Source organism: Gasterosteus aculeatus, chromosome 13 (genome assembly GCF_964276395.1).
Source record: "Gasterosteus aculeatus chromosome 13, fGasAcu3.hap1.1, whole genome shotgun sequence".
In the NCBI taxonomy this organism is placed as follows: Eukaryota; Metazoa; Chordata; class Actinopteri; order Perciformes; family Gasterosteidae; genus Gasterosteus; species Gasterosteus aculeatus.
The window spans coordinates 11,101,886-11,118,646 of record NC_135701.1 but is presented as its reverse complement, the minus strand read 5'-3'; the positions used below and the strand labels follow the sequence as shown (position 1 = coordinate 11,118,646).

At 43.3% G+C, this 16,761-nt stretch overlaps 1 protein-coding gene across 1 annotated transcript; it reads left to right on the top strand.

The window, feature by feature from the left end:
* The first annotated feature begins 3,739 nt into the window (after positions 1–3,739).
* On the top strand, positions 3,740–16,242 carry tbx5b (T-box transcription factor 5b). The gene is made up of 10 exons (XM_078086723.1): positions 3,740–3,843; positions 4,871–5,344; positions 6,066–6,239; positions 6,559–6,653; positions 6,939–7,058; positions 8,278–8,425; positions 10,134–10,286; positions 12,069–12,160; positions 13,059–13,327; positions 14,081–16,242. The coding sequence occupies exons 3-10, from the start codon at positions 6,072–6,074 to the stop codon at positions 14,668–14,670; spliced, it is 1,635 nt and encodes a 544-aa protein (XP_077942849.1). The 5' UTR covers positions 3,740–3,843; positions 4,871–5,344; positions 6,066–6,071; the 3' UTR covers positions 14,671–16,242.
* Positions 16,243–16,761: the final 519 nt, after the last annotated feature.

Genomic DNA, 16,761 nt, shown 5'->3' with positions numbered 1-16,761 from the left:
GTTGTTTTTGCTTTGAGTTTTTCCACCTGGTTGCTGAATCAACCCACGTCTTTCACCACAGATAACACTAACTTTTTGACGTTTTCTAGATTCTTGTTTTCAAAGAAAAGATGGCATTCAGACTTCTAAAGTGTTAACTTTGTTTTCTTTTCCAAGTGAGAAAATGTCCCAACTGCCGGGCACGTCAGGGCCAAATTATTTGACCTTTTACAAAACCCCCAATAACACATTCATGCACGACACACACATGCCAATCTAGTGCCCAGAGGCCGTGTTAAGTGAAGTGGTTCACACGTCCAGTGCAAAGGTCCATTAGGTAAAACGCCTCAAACTCTGTCTTGACCTCGGTCCACTTTCTGCCTCCAAGTGCAGCTGTGTGGCCGAAGGACAGAGAGGGTAAAATGTCTGCGGCTTAGGTAAATAAAAAAAGGCCCAGAGTGCCCGTGAAATGTCAGATGTGTTGAAATGAGTTTTCAGTCTGTTAACGACAAAGCTCCTCTAGCTACTCGAAAACTCCAAGCAGAAACATGTCAGGACGAACCAGTGGTGATGAGGAGGAGATGCAAGTCTAATAAGGTGTTTATTGGTATAAAATACATACAAATTCATCGATGGATCATTTGACACCGTGACCTAAAATATCCTGACAACATAATCCACCTCTGTTCACTTCCACAGCTTCCAGGTGGAAACGGTTTGAGAGATGATAAAGAGGTAAACGTCTGAAAAATGGCAGCGCAATAATCAGGAATCGGGAATAACCCTTAAAGGTTACGTTTATTTTCTGTGAGTGTGCACAAACATGATGTAAAGGTCACGCAGCACTTTAGTTCAACGCCTATGAGTGACAGGCAGCTCTGAGGGCAGACCGCCTTCCTAAATGTTAATGTTCCCACATGGATGAATCTGCCCCAGACGGCTCTGTCTTGCCCTCCTTCTCTTTGCCCCTCTCTGATGCCTTCGCACTGGGGATTTAAGTTGCGTCAAAAATACATCCATGTTCCTGCAGCAGCTCTAGCTGGATGCTGTTGCTCCAGATGCAGCTCAGGCGGTTAAGATGTATTCATGACGAAAAGTGCAATGTTTGTATTCCTCTGTTTGCCGAGGAAAGCCACTAGAGGGAGCTGCAAGACGACACACTTGATTCAGCACACTCGGATTCTCGGACACGAGCGCCTGCAGCATTCCTGCCATTTATAACTGGCAGCCAATGTATAGTGTCAATAAGGCCTTTCAATGTGATTCACGATATAAAAACACGACAAGCATTGTGCATCGAGGATGAGTGCCAAACATACTCTTGATGTTATGCCTCCTACAAAAGAAAAGTCCCGATAAAAAAAATGATTACATCAGGTCTTCAGTAAATGATGGTAAAATAACCTCATGAGTATTTTGTATTGAACAAAATAATATAGATTTGGGTTGTTATTTCAGCAGTCACAAAGTTGACAATATGCACACTTATTTGGCTACAAATAAGACTGATACCAACGTATGTTGATCAAACGTTTTAGCAGAGCAAATGTTGTCTAATCATTTTAAATGAGTGGAGCTATAATGGTGATTGACTTTTTCAAGATGTATTCGTCTACGGAGAGTTCGCCCATGTCTGCCAAAAACATGTATAAAAGCATGACATGAACTGGCGAGAAGTAATGACTATATATATATTTAATGATTAATATGGCAGCACTGACTACTAACGTGTTGGGTAAACGTCTGCCCCTGTAAACCAAAAAGTGATCCTATCTGACGGACCTTTACAATCATTGCACACGCGGACTTGTGCAGAAAGCAGAGTCTTCCCGACATGTGCAATGTGAAGTCATATTAATGTGGAACAGGTTGTCCTTCATCTGGACTCGGGGCCCCGTCTGGACCACCGCCAACCCCCCCATAACCCCCCACCCCCCCACCCCCCCATATCACCCCCTCCTCTGTTCCCACATCAGACCACCTTACAAACTGTGGGTTGGGTGTGTGTGTGTGTGTGTGTGTGTGTGTGTGTGTTGGGGGGGGGGGTGGAATGTATTTTGCCCTGTGTGATGTGATTGTTTGCAGAGAAATGGGTTGACCTTGCCCTCTCGTGCCACACGCACACGCACACACTCGCTGTGGCCGAGCTGGAGGTGTGTGAGACGGACCTGCTGAGTGCAGGAGGTCTGGGACCCCGTCACCACTTCCTCCGTGCAGAGAACAGAGGAGCCAGTCAGCTGCAGCCAGGATGGGACAATAATGAGCCGTCCAGCCGCCACCTACACCTCATTTGCCTCGTGCTTTTTCTTCTGCACGGAGCCACCAGCCGAAGGCTGGAAGACCGCTGCACTCCGAAAAGATACACAATTGCAATAAATACTTAGATAAACCTTAAGTAAATGTAACACAAAAGAAACGCTGAGAATGTTTTTGTGTTTTAGGGTCGGACAATATTAAGATGCCACTGTGGAAATGCTGAGTTTTGGAAAGGTGATTTATATAATTAAAAGGTTTTAATTTGGTTTACAATATGAATGAATAAATTCACTATCTTCTAAAGCCGATTTTCAAATAACGTATATCTTATTTTTGTCTTCATTCTTCCATTATACAAAGCAGATGCTGGTCAAAATTTAAAAGTTTAGCCCAAAAAAATCAAAAGTCAAACTATTTTGTGTTTTGATTAAATTACCAATTAAAACTGTGCCTTTTTGAACAACGACAGAATAAGTCATCCCAATTATGTCGTTTGAAGTAAATTAGGGAGATGTATGTCATTATTGATTATTTGATTGATTATAAAATTAAATAGAAAGTTTTACAGAACTTTTCAGAAATATTTGATGAGACTATATGTCCTTCGGGACCACGTGAAATTATTTTAATTTTTAAAATAAACTACCATACTGCAATAGACTCTATCACACTCCGTTGTGCTTCGAGAGTCAATAAACAAACGAGTGAGTTTGCTATATCACTAATTTTGCTGGAAAGTAATTTCTCACTGAAAGGAGCGCTAAAGATTAAAATATACCTCACTTAGATTTCGTTTTTATTACAAATGCATTATTTCTTTTTATTGTATTCAATGTCAAGGTGTAAAGCAGCTACCCCGTGGAATCAAACGAATAAGTGTAAATCTGTGCATTAGATCCCTTGAGACATTTTTATTAAAAATGTCGAGGCTGAAAATTGATAAAAACGAATATTTCAGCGTATTCGAGATGCCGCTATAAAGGTTATTCTGTGCAAGGCAATTAATCCTGCATCTGTTTGATTAGCTTTTTCAAGCAATATTTCTTTTCTTCCTTTAAAACATATTTAGAAATCCATTTTTATTTGCTTCGTGCGTTTATTTCTGTTTAGTTCGAAAGTTCCAAATTTAACTTGTGGGAGTCCAATAAATCCCAACTGTACATGAACACAATCAGTTTGATCAACTTAATTCAGGGCAATTCCAACAATAAACTACCAGCAGATCTTTCCAGATCGGTCTAATTGGTTAATGTATGTTCACTGAACTGCTTTAAAAATAACAAAAAAATGAGTTTTTCTTCCTTCAAAAGTCAGTTGTTAACGAACCTTGACTTTTGAAATGACTTGTGTAGGTGGCTATATTACATCAGTAAATATGAATACTTTTTGTAATATTATTGATTTATTTTGTCACGCTGTTTTCTTCTTGTTTTGTCCTTTGTGACTGTATCTTTAAAGAAGGCTGCGCGCGCTGTGTATCCAGGTTCATTTGTGGGGAGCACGTGCACATCGGCCACTGAGCCCGACTCTCTTCGCTGCAACATCTGCTCGCGCACCGAGCTGCTAGAACTGGATCTCTGTCACCGGGCATTTTTATATTTTAACACGGTAAGAGCGGCCGTCGTGGATATATATTTGTCAACGAATGGGCACATGCGGATGGGCAAAAACGCAGCACATTTACACACAATTCCTACTTGTTATACGATTTTGTTGCAGTATTTATTTTCCTATTTTATTCTGGTTTAGTTCTGAACACTTATAATCTCGACACAAAGCGTAAGAAATAACGTCAACACCACAACGTCACCGCACACTGAATGAAATATAACTTAACCACAGCATGTTGGCCTCACGGTGACCCCTTAACTTTCCACCGTGGATGCCTCCGGTTATCAGGATCCACAGTAATCCAATCAAAATGTTGCGCGCTCGTGTGAACCCACTGCTGCTGCTGCTGACGTGGGCCTCCTGCATCTAGAATATGAGCTCATATGCGAGTGCTTCTCGTGTGAGATTAGAAAGTTATTATCATTTCGGGGGATGCAACCCAAATCCTCATCACATCTGTGCTGTAACAGTTGTGTTTTACTGAACTATAAAAGGAATTGGCCCTGGGAAATAGCCTTTAGGGTTTTTTTTTGTATCGAAGCCCTTGATTTGAAATGAATCGTGTCATTGTTTTATTATATCCGCCATAGATGTTTCTTTGATATGAAGACGTGTGGATGAATTACCTCTTTACTGCGTAAAAATACCTCTTTTTGCGTTTCCCGAAGTTTGAAAAGTAAATATTCCCCAATAAATGTCATCTAATCATTTGGGACATTTTCTAATATTCCAATGTATCTAGGTACAAAATAAGTTTGCGTGTGTCCGTTTATGTGCGTGTGCACGCGCGTGTCTGTGCGCGTGCGCTTGTGCGATGTAGCGAATGAGAAAGCTTTATAAAGGATTTATTCCCACGTTAAAAATAAAAACTGTTAAATTCATACAAGTAACCCACCGACCGTGTTCGTGTGTGTGTGTGTGTGTGTGTGTGTGTGTGTGTGTGTGTGTGTGTGTGTGTGTGTGTGTGTGCGTGTGTGTGTGTGTGTGTGTGTGTGTGTGTGTGTGTGTGCGTGTGATTGGCCAGTGTCACAACAGTGATTTGGGGCTGCAGACGCCGATGCGCGTTGCAGACCTATGGGAGCGCAGGGACGGCAGAAGTGGGAGGGCAGAGTGCGACTGAGGCGGACTTGACTCCATTTGTAATGAAGGATCTGATGAGCGGGGGTTCAGATCCGGGCTGCCGATGAGTCCGAGAGGTCAACGAAGAGAGGAGTCATACAAACGAGGCGGAACTCACATCCGCGGCGAACGCATCCGCGGTCTCCGCAGCCGGCGGCGATGAGGAGCTGGTGGAGCGGACAGAGCGCAACGAGGAACAACCCGGTGATATTCCGGAGCTGCACTGGGCACATGGTGGATTTTTAGACCCGACGCTCGAGCATTTGAACTGTTGGATTTTACAGAATTAAAGCAAGCCTAAAAAATAAAGCCGGCTGCAGAGCGCGCAGGAGCAGGATGAGCGTGTTTTCTGCAGGGGGAGCTGAGCAGTACGTTTGAGGTAAAGGACCCCAGGGAGACCATGCATAATGCACATCAACACACGCACACATACACACACACACGCGCATACACACGCGGGTCAGGCAGACTGTAGTGTGCTTGTTTCATGTCAGCAAGATTCACAAAAATCGGCTGTGGGTCTTCAAGCTCGGATACTGTCCACATTAATGTGGACATAAAAAGAACGTACTTAATGTGAACTCAGGAGTTATAATGCAGACAACTGGATTTGTAATATCACATAAAAAGGCATGACCAAGGCAGTGTCGTGTCATCATTAGCTAAATAAAAGTTACGTTTGAAATTTGGAGACCTGCAGGTTTTGGATAAGTCAATGTGATCAGTCATCATCATCCTCTTTCTTTTTTTACAAAGAGGACCGTGAGTTATTTTATTTTTTTACACCTACGTTGACGCTTCTTTGTGTATTATGGAACAAAAAACGGTGTCTTCATATAAGTTTGTGTTACATCAGCCTTCACCGTTTTGGTTCTCGTAACACTAAATATATATGTTTTTTTATTATAGATCTTCACACAGACCCGAATTTCTCAAACAAACTTTGAATTATATTGTAGGTCAAGAACTAGACTTCAATATGAAATGTGCTATTACGGCCGCCAAAGAATACCATTGGCTGGCCTCTGTTGCTGGTAACCCTGTTCAGAACCAAATGCATAATGTGTGTGTGTGTGTGTGTGTGTGTGTGTGTGTGCCAGTGGGACATGGCAAACGGAGGGGACCAGTTCGGCCTTGCAGAGCGTCCGGACTCTCACTGCATGGATTCCCCGAAAGAGGCCAAACAGAAACATTCCAGTTACACTTTAGATTCACCAGCTTCACCGCAGAAGGCGTCCAGTCAGCCGGTACCAACCTGTACTGCAGACCATAATGTAAATACTGTTTTTTTTTTTTACTATTGATCAATTATTGACTTCAGATCGTTAATGCAGATTTATTTTATATGCATGACCGCAGAACTGCAGATGAAATATTTACTTTATTATCTGTAGGTCTAATTGCTGTGAGGAGATTTACTGCAGATCATAAACCCCCTAATCCATAGTTTACAATAGTTTTTGTTTACGATCATACTACATTTAGTGACAAAAATGAAATGTGTGAGGAAGTCTTCTGAAAGTTAAATACTGCGTATTTATCTAGATGGCTTCCTCTTCAGTTGTAGTGAGAACTGTGTGTACTTTGCTGCAGGGGATGGAAGGAATCAAAGTTTTCCTCCACGATAGGGAACTTTGGACAAAGTTTGATGGAGTGGGAACTGAAATGATAATCACCAAGGCTGGAAGGTAAGAGGAGGAAGACATAATCATCTTTAGATTGTGTGACTTTAATCTCTTTGTTTTAATACAGCATATATCTACCAAAAATACTATAAGAGACTTTTAATGTACAAGACATATTTTCATAAGCAGCGCGTCCCAATGCCTGAGGGACGGGGTGTACAATGTGAATGCCTCGTGGGGACGTTTTATCTCCACGCTGCCTCTTTTATTTTTGCAAACTTCAGGTATTTTGATGAATGTGTGTCTGACAGGAAATTGTAATATTTTCCTCCTCAATGTCCTCTCTAGGAGGATGTTCCCCAGTTACAAGGTGAAGGTCACGGGACTCAACCCTAAAACCAAGTACATCCTCCTGATGGACATTGTCCCCGGGGACGACCACCGCTACAAGTTCGCAGACAACAAATGGTTCGTTATAGCAACATTTACACGTGTAGGAAATCCAAACTTCTTTATTGTACACATCAAATGTCATAAAATATGCATCCCGATGCTTTCCCCAAGGCATACTCTCGATAGATGATACACCTCTTGTTTATTAATGATATGAATGTTTGATATCCTTATTCAAACTAATATGACAAAGTGATTAATAAATAAAAAAGAGTAGACTACATCTGGGGATTTATGTTTTCGAAAACTCCCTCTTGTTTTTTGTTTTTGTTTTTTTAGACATCCCAGTCTAAAACCTAAGACGTTATGTGTGTGTGAAGCGTGTTGCTGTGGATTTAACTCCCTCCACTCGTGCCTCTAAAGGTCGCCTCCTCTCCGCAGACTCGGGTGACCTAATTCCCGTGTTTTCTCCCGTAATTGCCCGCCGGTGAAACCCGAGCAGAGAGAGAGAGAGAGAGAGAGAGACTGTGACGGGTTCACCGGGCGGACAGACGACACGGGCCGGATTAAACATAACATTCATCGGTGCGTTGGGCTGAGAGGGGGGATCCGAACGGACCCGCGGAGGCCGCTTCGCAGCGGCAACAGGAGCGCGTGGATATAAACACCGCTACGTCGCGGAGGCGAGCGGTGTTTGACAACTTGGAGCCGCCCTTCAGGTTTTGTTTTAAGAGATAGTTTCTGTTCCACGTAACCGGCTGCACATTAGTTTCCAAATTCGTGTTTATAGCTTCGTATTTTGTTTTGAAACTTGTATTAATATAATATTTCGCCGGTTCACGTAGCGCCCGAAACTATACTGACTTGGATGAGAAAAACATTTTCGAGCTCTTTATTCTTTGGCTTCACTTGATTATTAAATCACACCCATCACTAATTATTTTCGCCCCTTATTGTTGGTCTTTGTTGTTACCGTTTTTTGTGCTCACTTGCACAACGACTCTCTGTGAGGGGAAAAAGAACAGAGGCCGCATCGGTTTTAAACAGGGCAGAGTTGATGTGTGTCGAGTACGCGGTCAAGTTTCCATCTGCGCAAACTCCAGAAGGAAAACGGTGTGTTGGTCTAATAAAAGCACCACGTAGGCCTTTTTTTTTTTTTTTGCAGCCGGCGGCGGCAGCGCGGACCGCCTGCGTCGGGCCGAGCGGTGCGTCTGCGGTCAGACAACCCGCTGTGACGCAATGCGTGTCCACGTCTGACCGCTTCTGATCCGCTGTGCTCGTCTCCCCCCTAAAGGTCGATAACGGGGAAGGCAGAGCCCGCGATGCCCGGGAGGCTCTACGTCCACCCGGACTCCCCGGCCACCGGAGCTCACTGGAGCCGCCAGCTCGTCTCCTTTCAGAAGCTCAAACTCACCAACAACCACCTGGACCCCTTTGGACACGTGCGTTTTGTCTTCTTAGTGGCGTTTTGTTCACGTGCGCTATGCGTGTTTATTCGGAGCAGGAATTGGACTGATTGTTTAGCTCCTTGAATGCAGTTATGTGCCCGTACAGGCTGTCATACAACATTATTTAAAAGACGCTGACGTCCCGGTGAGAATGGTCTATTGGCCTGTTCATATCATATAGCAATAATATGCATTTTAAATAATACACTTTTTGATTCAGAAGAATGGTGTCACAGGTCCAGGCAGTTAAGCACTTAGGGTAGAACTTAGCAGACATCACAACGACACACAAATCAGCGGGAGGGCAGCATGGCAACACCGCAGACTCAACACCGGGACTCATTCCCGCCCGGCGCAGCTTTAATTGCTCCAGTTGCCCCAAAAGTCGCTCCGAACACACGCTATTTGCGCGAGAGTAGGTGAGCAATTGTCTCACATCAGCGCACTCAAAAACAAACAGATTAGTTTTTGTTTTGTGCTTGTTAAATTAGAGGTAATTATTAAAAGAAAAAAACTATGGCCAAAACAACGTATATCAACTACAGACACGTCACCGAGATTGAACTGTGCCCCCTTGGCTAAACAAACGTGCTCGTGCCCGTGCACGCGCGTACACATCGGAAGGTGATCCAATTTAAAAAAGAAAAAAAAAAGCCCTCGTGGAGTTGCCACTATATGCGGAATGTAATGAGCAGCTATTGCTTCACATCTGTGTTTTTAACGACGTTTCACCTTTAAAAAAAAGAACTAATAACGTTTCAGGTCACCAACCTCCAACAACATTGAATAGCTTGAATATCAATATAAATGTATATCTTTACATAAGAACAGATTGAGGTTCATCTGTTCAAAACAGAACAGAAATCCTTAAAAAGATATATTTATCTGATCCAAGATAGCTTTTGATGTGCACCCTCAAGTATCAAAGTAAGTTGGAAAAATGTCTGAATTTCATTAAAGGGTGAAGTGGAGAAAAAGTATGAAATAATATTGATGAATAGAAAGTTTGGCATTTAGTTTGAAACAAATATCTTCTCAAGGAGGACTCACAGAAACGGGACTTGCAAGGTGGAACTATTCTTTCTTGAGTTGACTTTACTTGCAAGTTTATTTTTTACTTAGTTTTAAGTTATTAAGTAGTTGATACAAAACTACGTCTTGCTTGATAATGCACAATAATATTCAGCAAAAAAGTTGCATTCATTCCTTAAAGTATAGCTGGAGACTTTCTTTATTAGTATACATCTTTAATTAAAATTAAAAATGAACTAAGCTGATTGGGTCAATACATCAAACGTTTATTGGAACTTAGGCCTTATTTCCAATAAAACAGTCAGATTATGCCTCTTAGGTCCAATTATAATAAGAAAGAAAAATGGTCAAAACTAAAATAAAAACCGCTTCATAATGACTTTGCTCTGAGTTGGCAGCATAGTTTCTGGTAACACTGAATTTGAATGCAAGAGAAGAAAGCCTCAATGTAAGATACCTATATGCTATATAACAGGAATAGCTAATTATTGCATTCATGGCTTGCATCAGTTACAGCCTAGTTTGAAGGAATTTCATTAATCTCATCCAAGAAATCTGTGTACCTTGACATAAATTGGGTTCACCCTCCATCTGGCCCCCAGTCAACATCTGCTGGTGGGAAACATGCAGCGCCGTCAATCACACCTCCTCAATCTCTCCCCCCGTGCAGATAATTCTCAACTCCATGCACAAATACCAGCCTCGCCTTCACATTGTCAAGGCCGATGAGAACAACGGCTTCGGCTCAAAAAACACGGCTTTCTGCACCCATGTCTTCTCTGAGACGGCCTTCATCGCTGTGACTTCCTACCAGAACCACAAGGTACGCTTTACACAAGACACACTGGACCAACAGAACTTCACTCCATGTTAAATTTACCCATGGGGGCTACGGGTAAAAATAACACTGATGGAAGGTTATAAAAAACCAATACAAAAATATACTTTCGTAGATTATTCTTGGGCTTTATTGGTCATGAAGTGTGGTGGCAGACAGGAAGTGGGGGAGAGAGGGTTCTCTGCTCTAACCAGCAGCAGTAACCATTTGCCAGTCCCCAAAAAGTGACATTATAGGCTTCACTTGGTGCTTTCTTTTTTTTACAAATTGAAGCAATAGGTTACTTCATGATTATTCTAGCATCGGTTCACAAAGTCTTATGTGTGCAAATCTGATCTATTCTGCTCTGATATCTGTGACTTGTTTTAAGATTTGCCTTTGCTCTTTGACCGTATTAAAACCTCCGTCTCTCACACACGGTGTACATTCACAATCCTTCACACACTCGCAGACATTCTCCCACACACACACATTCGCACACAAACTTTTACTTTGTTTGTATTACTGACCATATTTTATATCCAGAAAGTCAATTGGCTTGTTCTTTGTTTATGTGGCCTTACTTAGTATTTGTAAATATGTCCGAAAATAAGTAAGTTGTGTGTGTGAGAGCGAGAGAGTGTGTGAGTGTTGGTCTATAATGACCTGTTTCTTTCCCTTGATCTTTGCCGATCCAGTTTTCTTAACGTCTATTTGAAGATTGCTGAAGCTTTAAGCTGCTCTGCTAGTTAAGTTTTTAACAAGATGGTTTTTCGATGGGATTTAATTCCATAACAAAATAATAATTAGCACTTTAATTAAAATAAATTAATTTCATATATCAAAGCTATATATGCTATTCTTTCATTCATTTTGTAACAAAAAGTGTCTTGCAAAATAGATTAACAAATAATAATAAATTCAATTTATGTGCATTAATTTATTTAGCATAGCAATTACAGTTTTTTGTTTTTTGTCAGTTGGAGTATTGTAGTTTGTAAAAATGAGTTTTGATCAAACTGTCATGAAAACATAATTGTGTTTAAATTCATATTGTGTACTCTAAACCGCCCCAAAAATGTATTATTATTATTATTAGTGGCATTTGCAAAAGTTACTAATTAAATACATTTTAGGTATTCTACAAATTATTCTCACTTTTATAAATGTAATTTGTGTGCTGAAAGGCGGTTATTGTATATACAAATAATCGGAAGCATTTCTGTCATAGTTTATTACAAATCCCAGCGTTATCTTTCTGCTAAATCCAACAGTCATGGATACAATGGGAACTATTCGGCCAGTAGTTTGGTGGCGTTATCTGTATTATCGGCACTTAAACGTTTATTTAGACTTGCGCTCGGGTCAGATCTCAGACTACTTGCCACTTGCCTGCTGTGTGATGGTGGTTTTCCTCCATGACATCACTGAGAAAAGTTTGAAGACTTTAACATCAAAGCTTGCAGCTTTGGACCTCTAAAAGCTTTGGCCTGAAATCCTTAAACCTGGCGACTGTTTGGGTAAACAGTTTATTCTGTGTCAGCTGGCGAGGACGCAGTCCGCTCCGTTAGAAACGTCAGCTGCTGAGGAATGTTGGCCGAGCAGAGCTTCAGCAGGGCGGCTTTTAACATCTGTGAGGCCTCTCGCTATTAGTAAATGCTGGAGTTCCGTCAATGAAAAGAGCAGTTTAAAAACCGCCTTTGTGTGACTGTCCATGCTAGCATGTAAGTGTGTATGCTGTGGCCCCCACAAGTGTCTTGAGCTAAAGATTTTCTCTTTTGTCCTTAGATTACACAGTTGAAGATCGAGAATAATCCTTTTGCGAAGGGCTTCAGAGGGAGCGATGACAACGAGCTGCACCGCATGGCCAAGCTACAAGGGTGAGTACAGCGTTGTCTATGTGTGGGTTATTGCTGGGGTGGGTCTCCGTTAAATGAATATAACTCAATACAGTGTCCGCATATCTGTGTGCCTGTGAGCATTCAAAGGGAACACCAATGATCTCCTCTGACGGTTGTTATGATGTGGTGCATATGGTCTCAGACGTGTGTGTGTGTGTGTGTGTGCGCGTGCACGTGAGCCATTGTCACCTGAGCGTTGTTCTTAGCGTGACATTTTGTCCACAGCGCGGTGGCACAAACACGACACGCCAAGCGTCACTTCCTGTCTTGACAGAGGATGACGTCATGTTGCTGCGGATCAGCCCAACGTTTGCGTGTTGAATTAATCTCTTTTCAAGCGCTGTTTTGGCATGCAGGCAGTTTAGCCATTTTAAAAAGCCAATGGGAGAGGCAATGTTCCAGAGGGAGGGGGGGGGGGGGTATTAAATGCAGCTCCCCTGTGTTACTGTGCTGCTGTTGGAGGGGAGCAGAGCAGAAGAGCGTCTATCTGAAGTGACACACGGATGGATGTTTATTTTTAGAGCGGCGTATTATCTCACAACAGGACTGGCTGTGTGTGTGTGTGCATGCATAAGTGTGTGTGTCTATCTCAGCAAGGGTCAGGGAGATGTGGCCCGCTGTCGCCACATACCACAGAGTTCACCAAGAGGGGACAGAGCTGGAAGGATGGAGTACGACTAGTGGACTTGAAATAAAGGGGGAGGTGGGTGGGGGGGGGGGGGGGGGGGCACTAATGACACGCCCAGATAGAAACAAAAACATTTACAGAGTCATGGTAGATTGTTTTATGAAGAACATCTGCACGAGGCCATTGCTAATCGGATGTGAGTTGTTGCTTTGCTGTAATCATCAAGCCCTCCCTCTCCGTGTGCTTCAGGAAGGACTACCCTGTGGTCCCGCGCAGCAACGTCCGTCAGAGAGCCTGTTCCACCGGCAGCCCCTTCAGCAGGGAGGGCCGGAGTCTGCACGGGTCCCCCGAAGCTGTTGGATCCCCCTACAGCTGCGAGAACGGCTTGAGCAGCGGCAGTCCCCAGCAGCTGCTGAGGGCTCCCCCGACACACTACGCCCTTCCTCCTCCTCCTCCTCCTCCTCCTCAGCTGCAGCACGGCCACCCGCCACAGGTCTACCACTGCACCAAGAGGAAAGGTAGAGGAAGCTGTGTGCCGACCATCACCTCGAGTTCGATGTTGATTTAGAGTTTAGATGTGTTTTTAAGATTCATTTCAAGATACATTTATGAGATTTTAAAATATGAATCTTTGTCAGCCAACTGTAACTCAATGATGATCATGTGAATACAATACTGTGTGTCACATGGAACCAACAAAAATAGTTGACCTTTTTTTTTTTTTTACTGCAGGAGCTCAAATGTTATGTTATTTTTTCAAATTGTTTTTCTAAAGCCTTCTGAAATTAATGGAAACCAATGGCTGCCTGGAAAAAAGAACATCAACTGTCGTTCAGTTTGTGTTTGCAAACTTTTTAATTAGCACCAGATTCACTGATGCAATTGACTGAATGAATATTAGTTATTATGATTATAATTATTATAACACTCCCGGGTTTATTCAGAGATGATGATCAACAACTAAAAGAAAATCGGTAACGATCGCTGACTAGAGAAAATAATGCAATGAAGTTTGAAATATAAAAGTATTATTCCAAAATATTTTGGACGGCTGCAATTTAACGTAAACTGAGAAACATCACTTAATTAAGCAAACAAGTAGCATGTGCTCAGAACTGACTGGATATACGTATTTTAAATCTGGACTGTGCTACTACGGAATTGTCTTCATTCATGATACGTGTAGCCTGTACACTTTGTAGGGGCTGGATATTGTTTTAATTATTTCATTTTTCCAACACGTCTTTTTCTCTGTCTGCATCCCTCTTCAGCGGAGAACTGCTCTCCGGGAATCCGGCAGCACCCGTTCAAGAAATGCTTCACAGGACGCTCTTCGAGTGAGGGCGAGTCTTACTATCACCCCTCCTCCTATCCTCCTCCTCCTCCTCCTCCTCCTCCCCCCGGTCGACCCAATAACCCGCTCACTGACTCCCCCTGCAGCTCAGAGATGGGACAGCGTCAGGCCTGCATGTTTGCCGGCGCCGAGCCCCGACTGGATGAACTCAACTGCGCATCCTGGTCGTACAGCTGCCCGCTCCCCTCCGCCATGACCCCGGTTGAAACCTACCCACCGTACACCCCTCATCCGCCCTACAGCTCCAGTCCTCAGGGCTCCCGACTCAGCGCTTTAGCCCACCAGAGCTCTCCGTCGCTGGGAGAGCACGTCGCCCACGACCCCTATCAGAGCCAGAGCTCTGGACCTTCATCTCAGAGCTCCCAGAATATTCACAGCAGGCAGCTCAGCCCTCCTCTCAGACAGTATCCTCGCTACGCGGCCAACCTGTCTCCTCCTCTCTACCACACGCTAGAAACGCACACGCACATCAGATGTGGCGTCCCAGAATGGAGCGCGGCCTCGTAACTGAACCAGAGGAGACGTGCGAAAGACTCACTGAGGTTCCTTGTCTCAAACTCAGTGACCCTTCTTGTTGCTTCGTTAAAAAAAGATGCTGCGCCATATATAAGGACAAAATAAGTCATGGCCTTTGTAATATATTTGTGATATAGTGATTTTGTGCTAAGTCTCATCTGCTCCTCATGTTTCCCACGTGTGCTGGATGAAGCAGTGGATTGTTAAAGACTGGATTTGGAAACCAATGAATCATAATTGTATAATCAAAGACTGGCGTCATCCACATGTTTGCACTGTGAGCTCTGCTAAGGACACAAGCTAAGAGGCCACACCGTGAACAGCACTCGGCTGTTTTCCCCTCACGCTCTCCATTGTGAAGGATGTAAATCGTGACCCCGTGTCAGACAAGCAGTTACGTTTACTGACCGAAATATTCTCGGCTCTCAAAGCAGAGCCCGAGGGAGACATTGTTTCTCTTTACAGCTCCATGCTCAGTCTCAGTGGAGGAGGAAAGGCAAGAGTTTGTCTGTGCGTGTGGGTTTGTGTGTAAAGCCTATGTCAGTTCTGCTCAAGGATGCTATGAGTTAATTTCCAGTGAGACAGGCCGTAGTAGCCGCAGGCGCTGCACCATCGAAATAAACAGTTTGTTTAGACTACGCTACAGGCTGGAGGACCTGTAAACACGGCTTCCACTGCATTCTGGGTAAACGCACAACTCAACGTCATGCAACTGTCACCCTGTCCTCTCAGTCACCCCCGGCTGACCAATCAGCTTTCTCTGTTCACTGAGAGCCAGCCAATGGACGCACGCCTCTTTTATCCCCAGCTGACCAGTCCGGGCTGAAGTGCAGCATGTTTCATGTGTGCTTATGTGCCGGCCCGTTTATTACTGAATTATTCATGAGTCCAGTGTTGATCCTTGACGTGTGAGTATTGTTCTGCAAGCGTAGAGAGTCACAGTCCTGTAAATGGCCTAATGTTGATGTGCAAATATTTTTTTCTATTTTTAGTCCCTTTACTTTGAATTTCAATGCTCCCTGTCCCGTCCATACAGCACGTCTCCATTAATTGCTGTGGCAGGATTATGTTAAATACATTTCCCTGTAAAGAAACGTGTGTGTCGCTTAATGTGCAAGATTTTGGTTCATCGTGTAATGAAGCAGTTTTTATGTTTAAGTCCAGATGTTTTACATGCAGTAAGATGTGAAAAGGCGCTCCGACATTACAAACATCAGTATGCAGAGAGCAGATCCTCGTCATTCCTTGATGTTTATTTGTGTGTGTGTGCGCGTGTGTGCGTGCGCGTGTGCGTGTGTGTGCTTTACAATGAGATTTTTTATTCATTGTTCCTGCTTATAGTATTTATTACTCTAGATTTGTTAAGAGTAGTTTGTTGTTAAATTGTGAATCAAAAAGATATTGTTCAAAGATACTTGTTTCTCTTTGAATGTCTGTTTCTGGTTTCAACCTCCATCTCTAAGTGGGGTTAATAGTTGTAATAAAAAAAACTAAATTTGCTGTTAAATAGAAATAAAGACAGATTTATATACAGACATGGAATAAATTTTAGAACATTTTGCGTAAGTCAAGTTGTTGTGTTTTTCTTTGTGATTGTACAGCAAATGCAGCGGAGACAAACTAACATTCCCACAGTGTTATTTAAAGTGCGCTCAGCAACTTGTGTGTGAAAACTCTTCACTGCGGTGCAGCGTACCAGTTTCAATGCGTGTCTTAATATAAAGGACCTGCTGGCAACAGCCGCCGCTCCACTTTGTGTAAAAAAATCTCATTCAAATATGCATGTAAGTATTGTTTAAAGTGTAACGGCATGCACTATTTGTCTTATCTCGTTTGAGGGAGCCCAGTGTGTGTTACTCAGCAACGAGCCCCTCGGAGTGATGTGGGTGCTCTGCATACCTTGTCCGCCTCCTCTTATCGCTGACACGTTGTTTGGCATCTCCAGTCTCGACCAGCTGGACCCCCTCACTGGTGCCCAGAGAGGGGTCAGGTCCACTGGGATTGAGGACATGGAAAGGTGGGGGGGGGGGGTGTTGGTGGTCCTCCCTCCCTTTCCATGGACTCCCCTCATCTCTCTCCTCC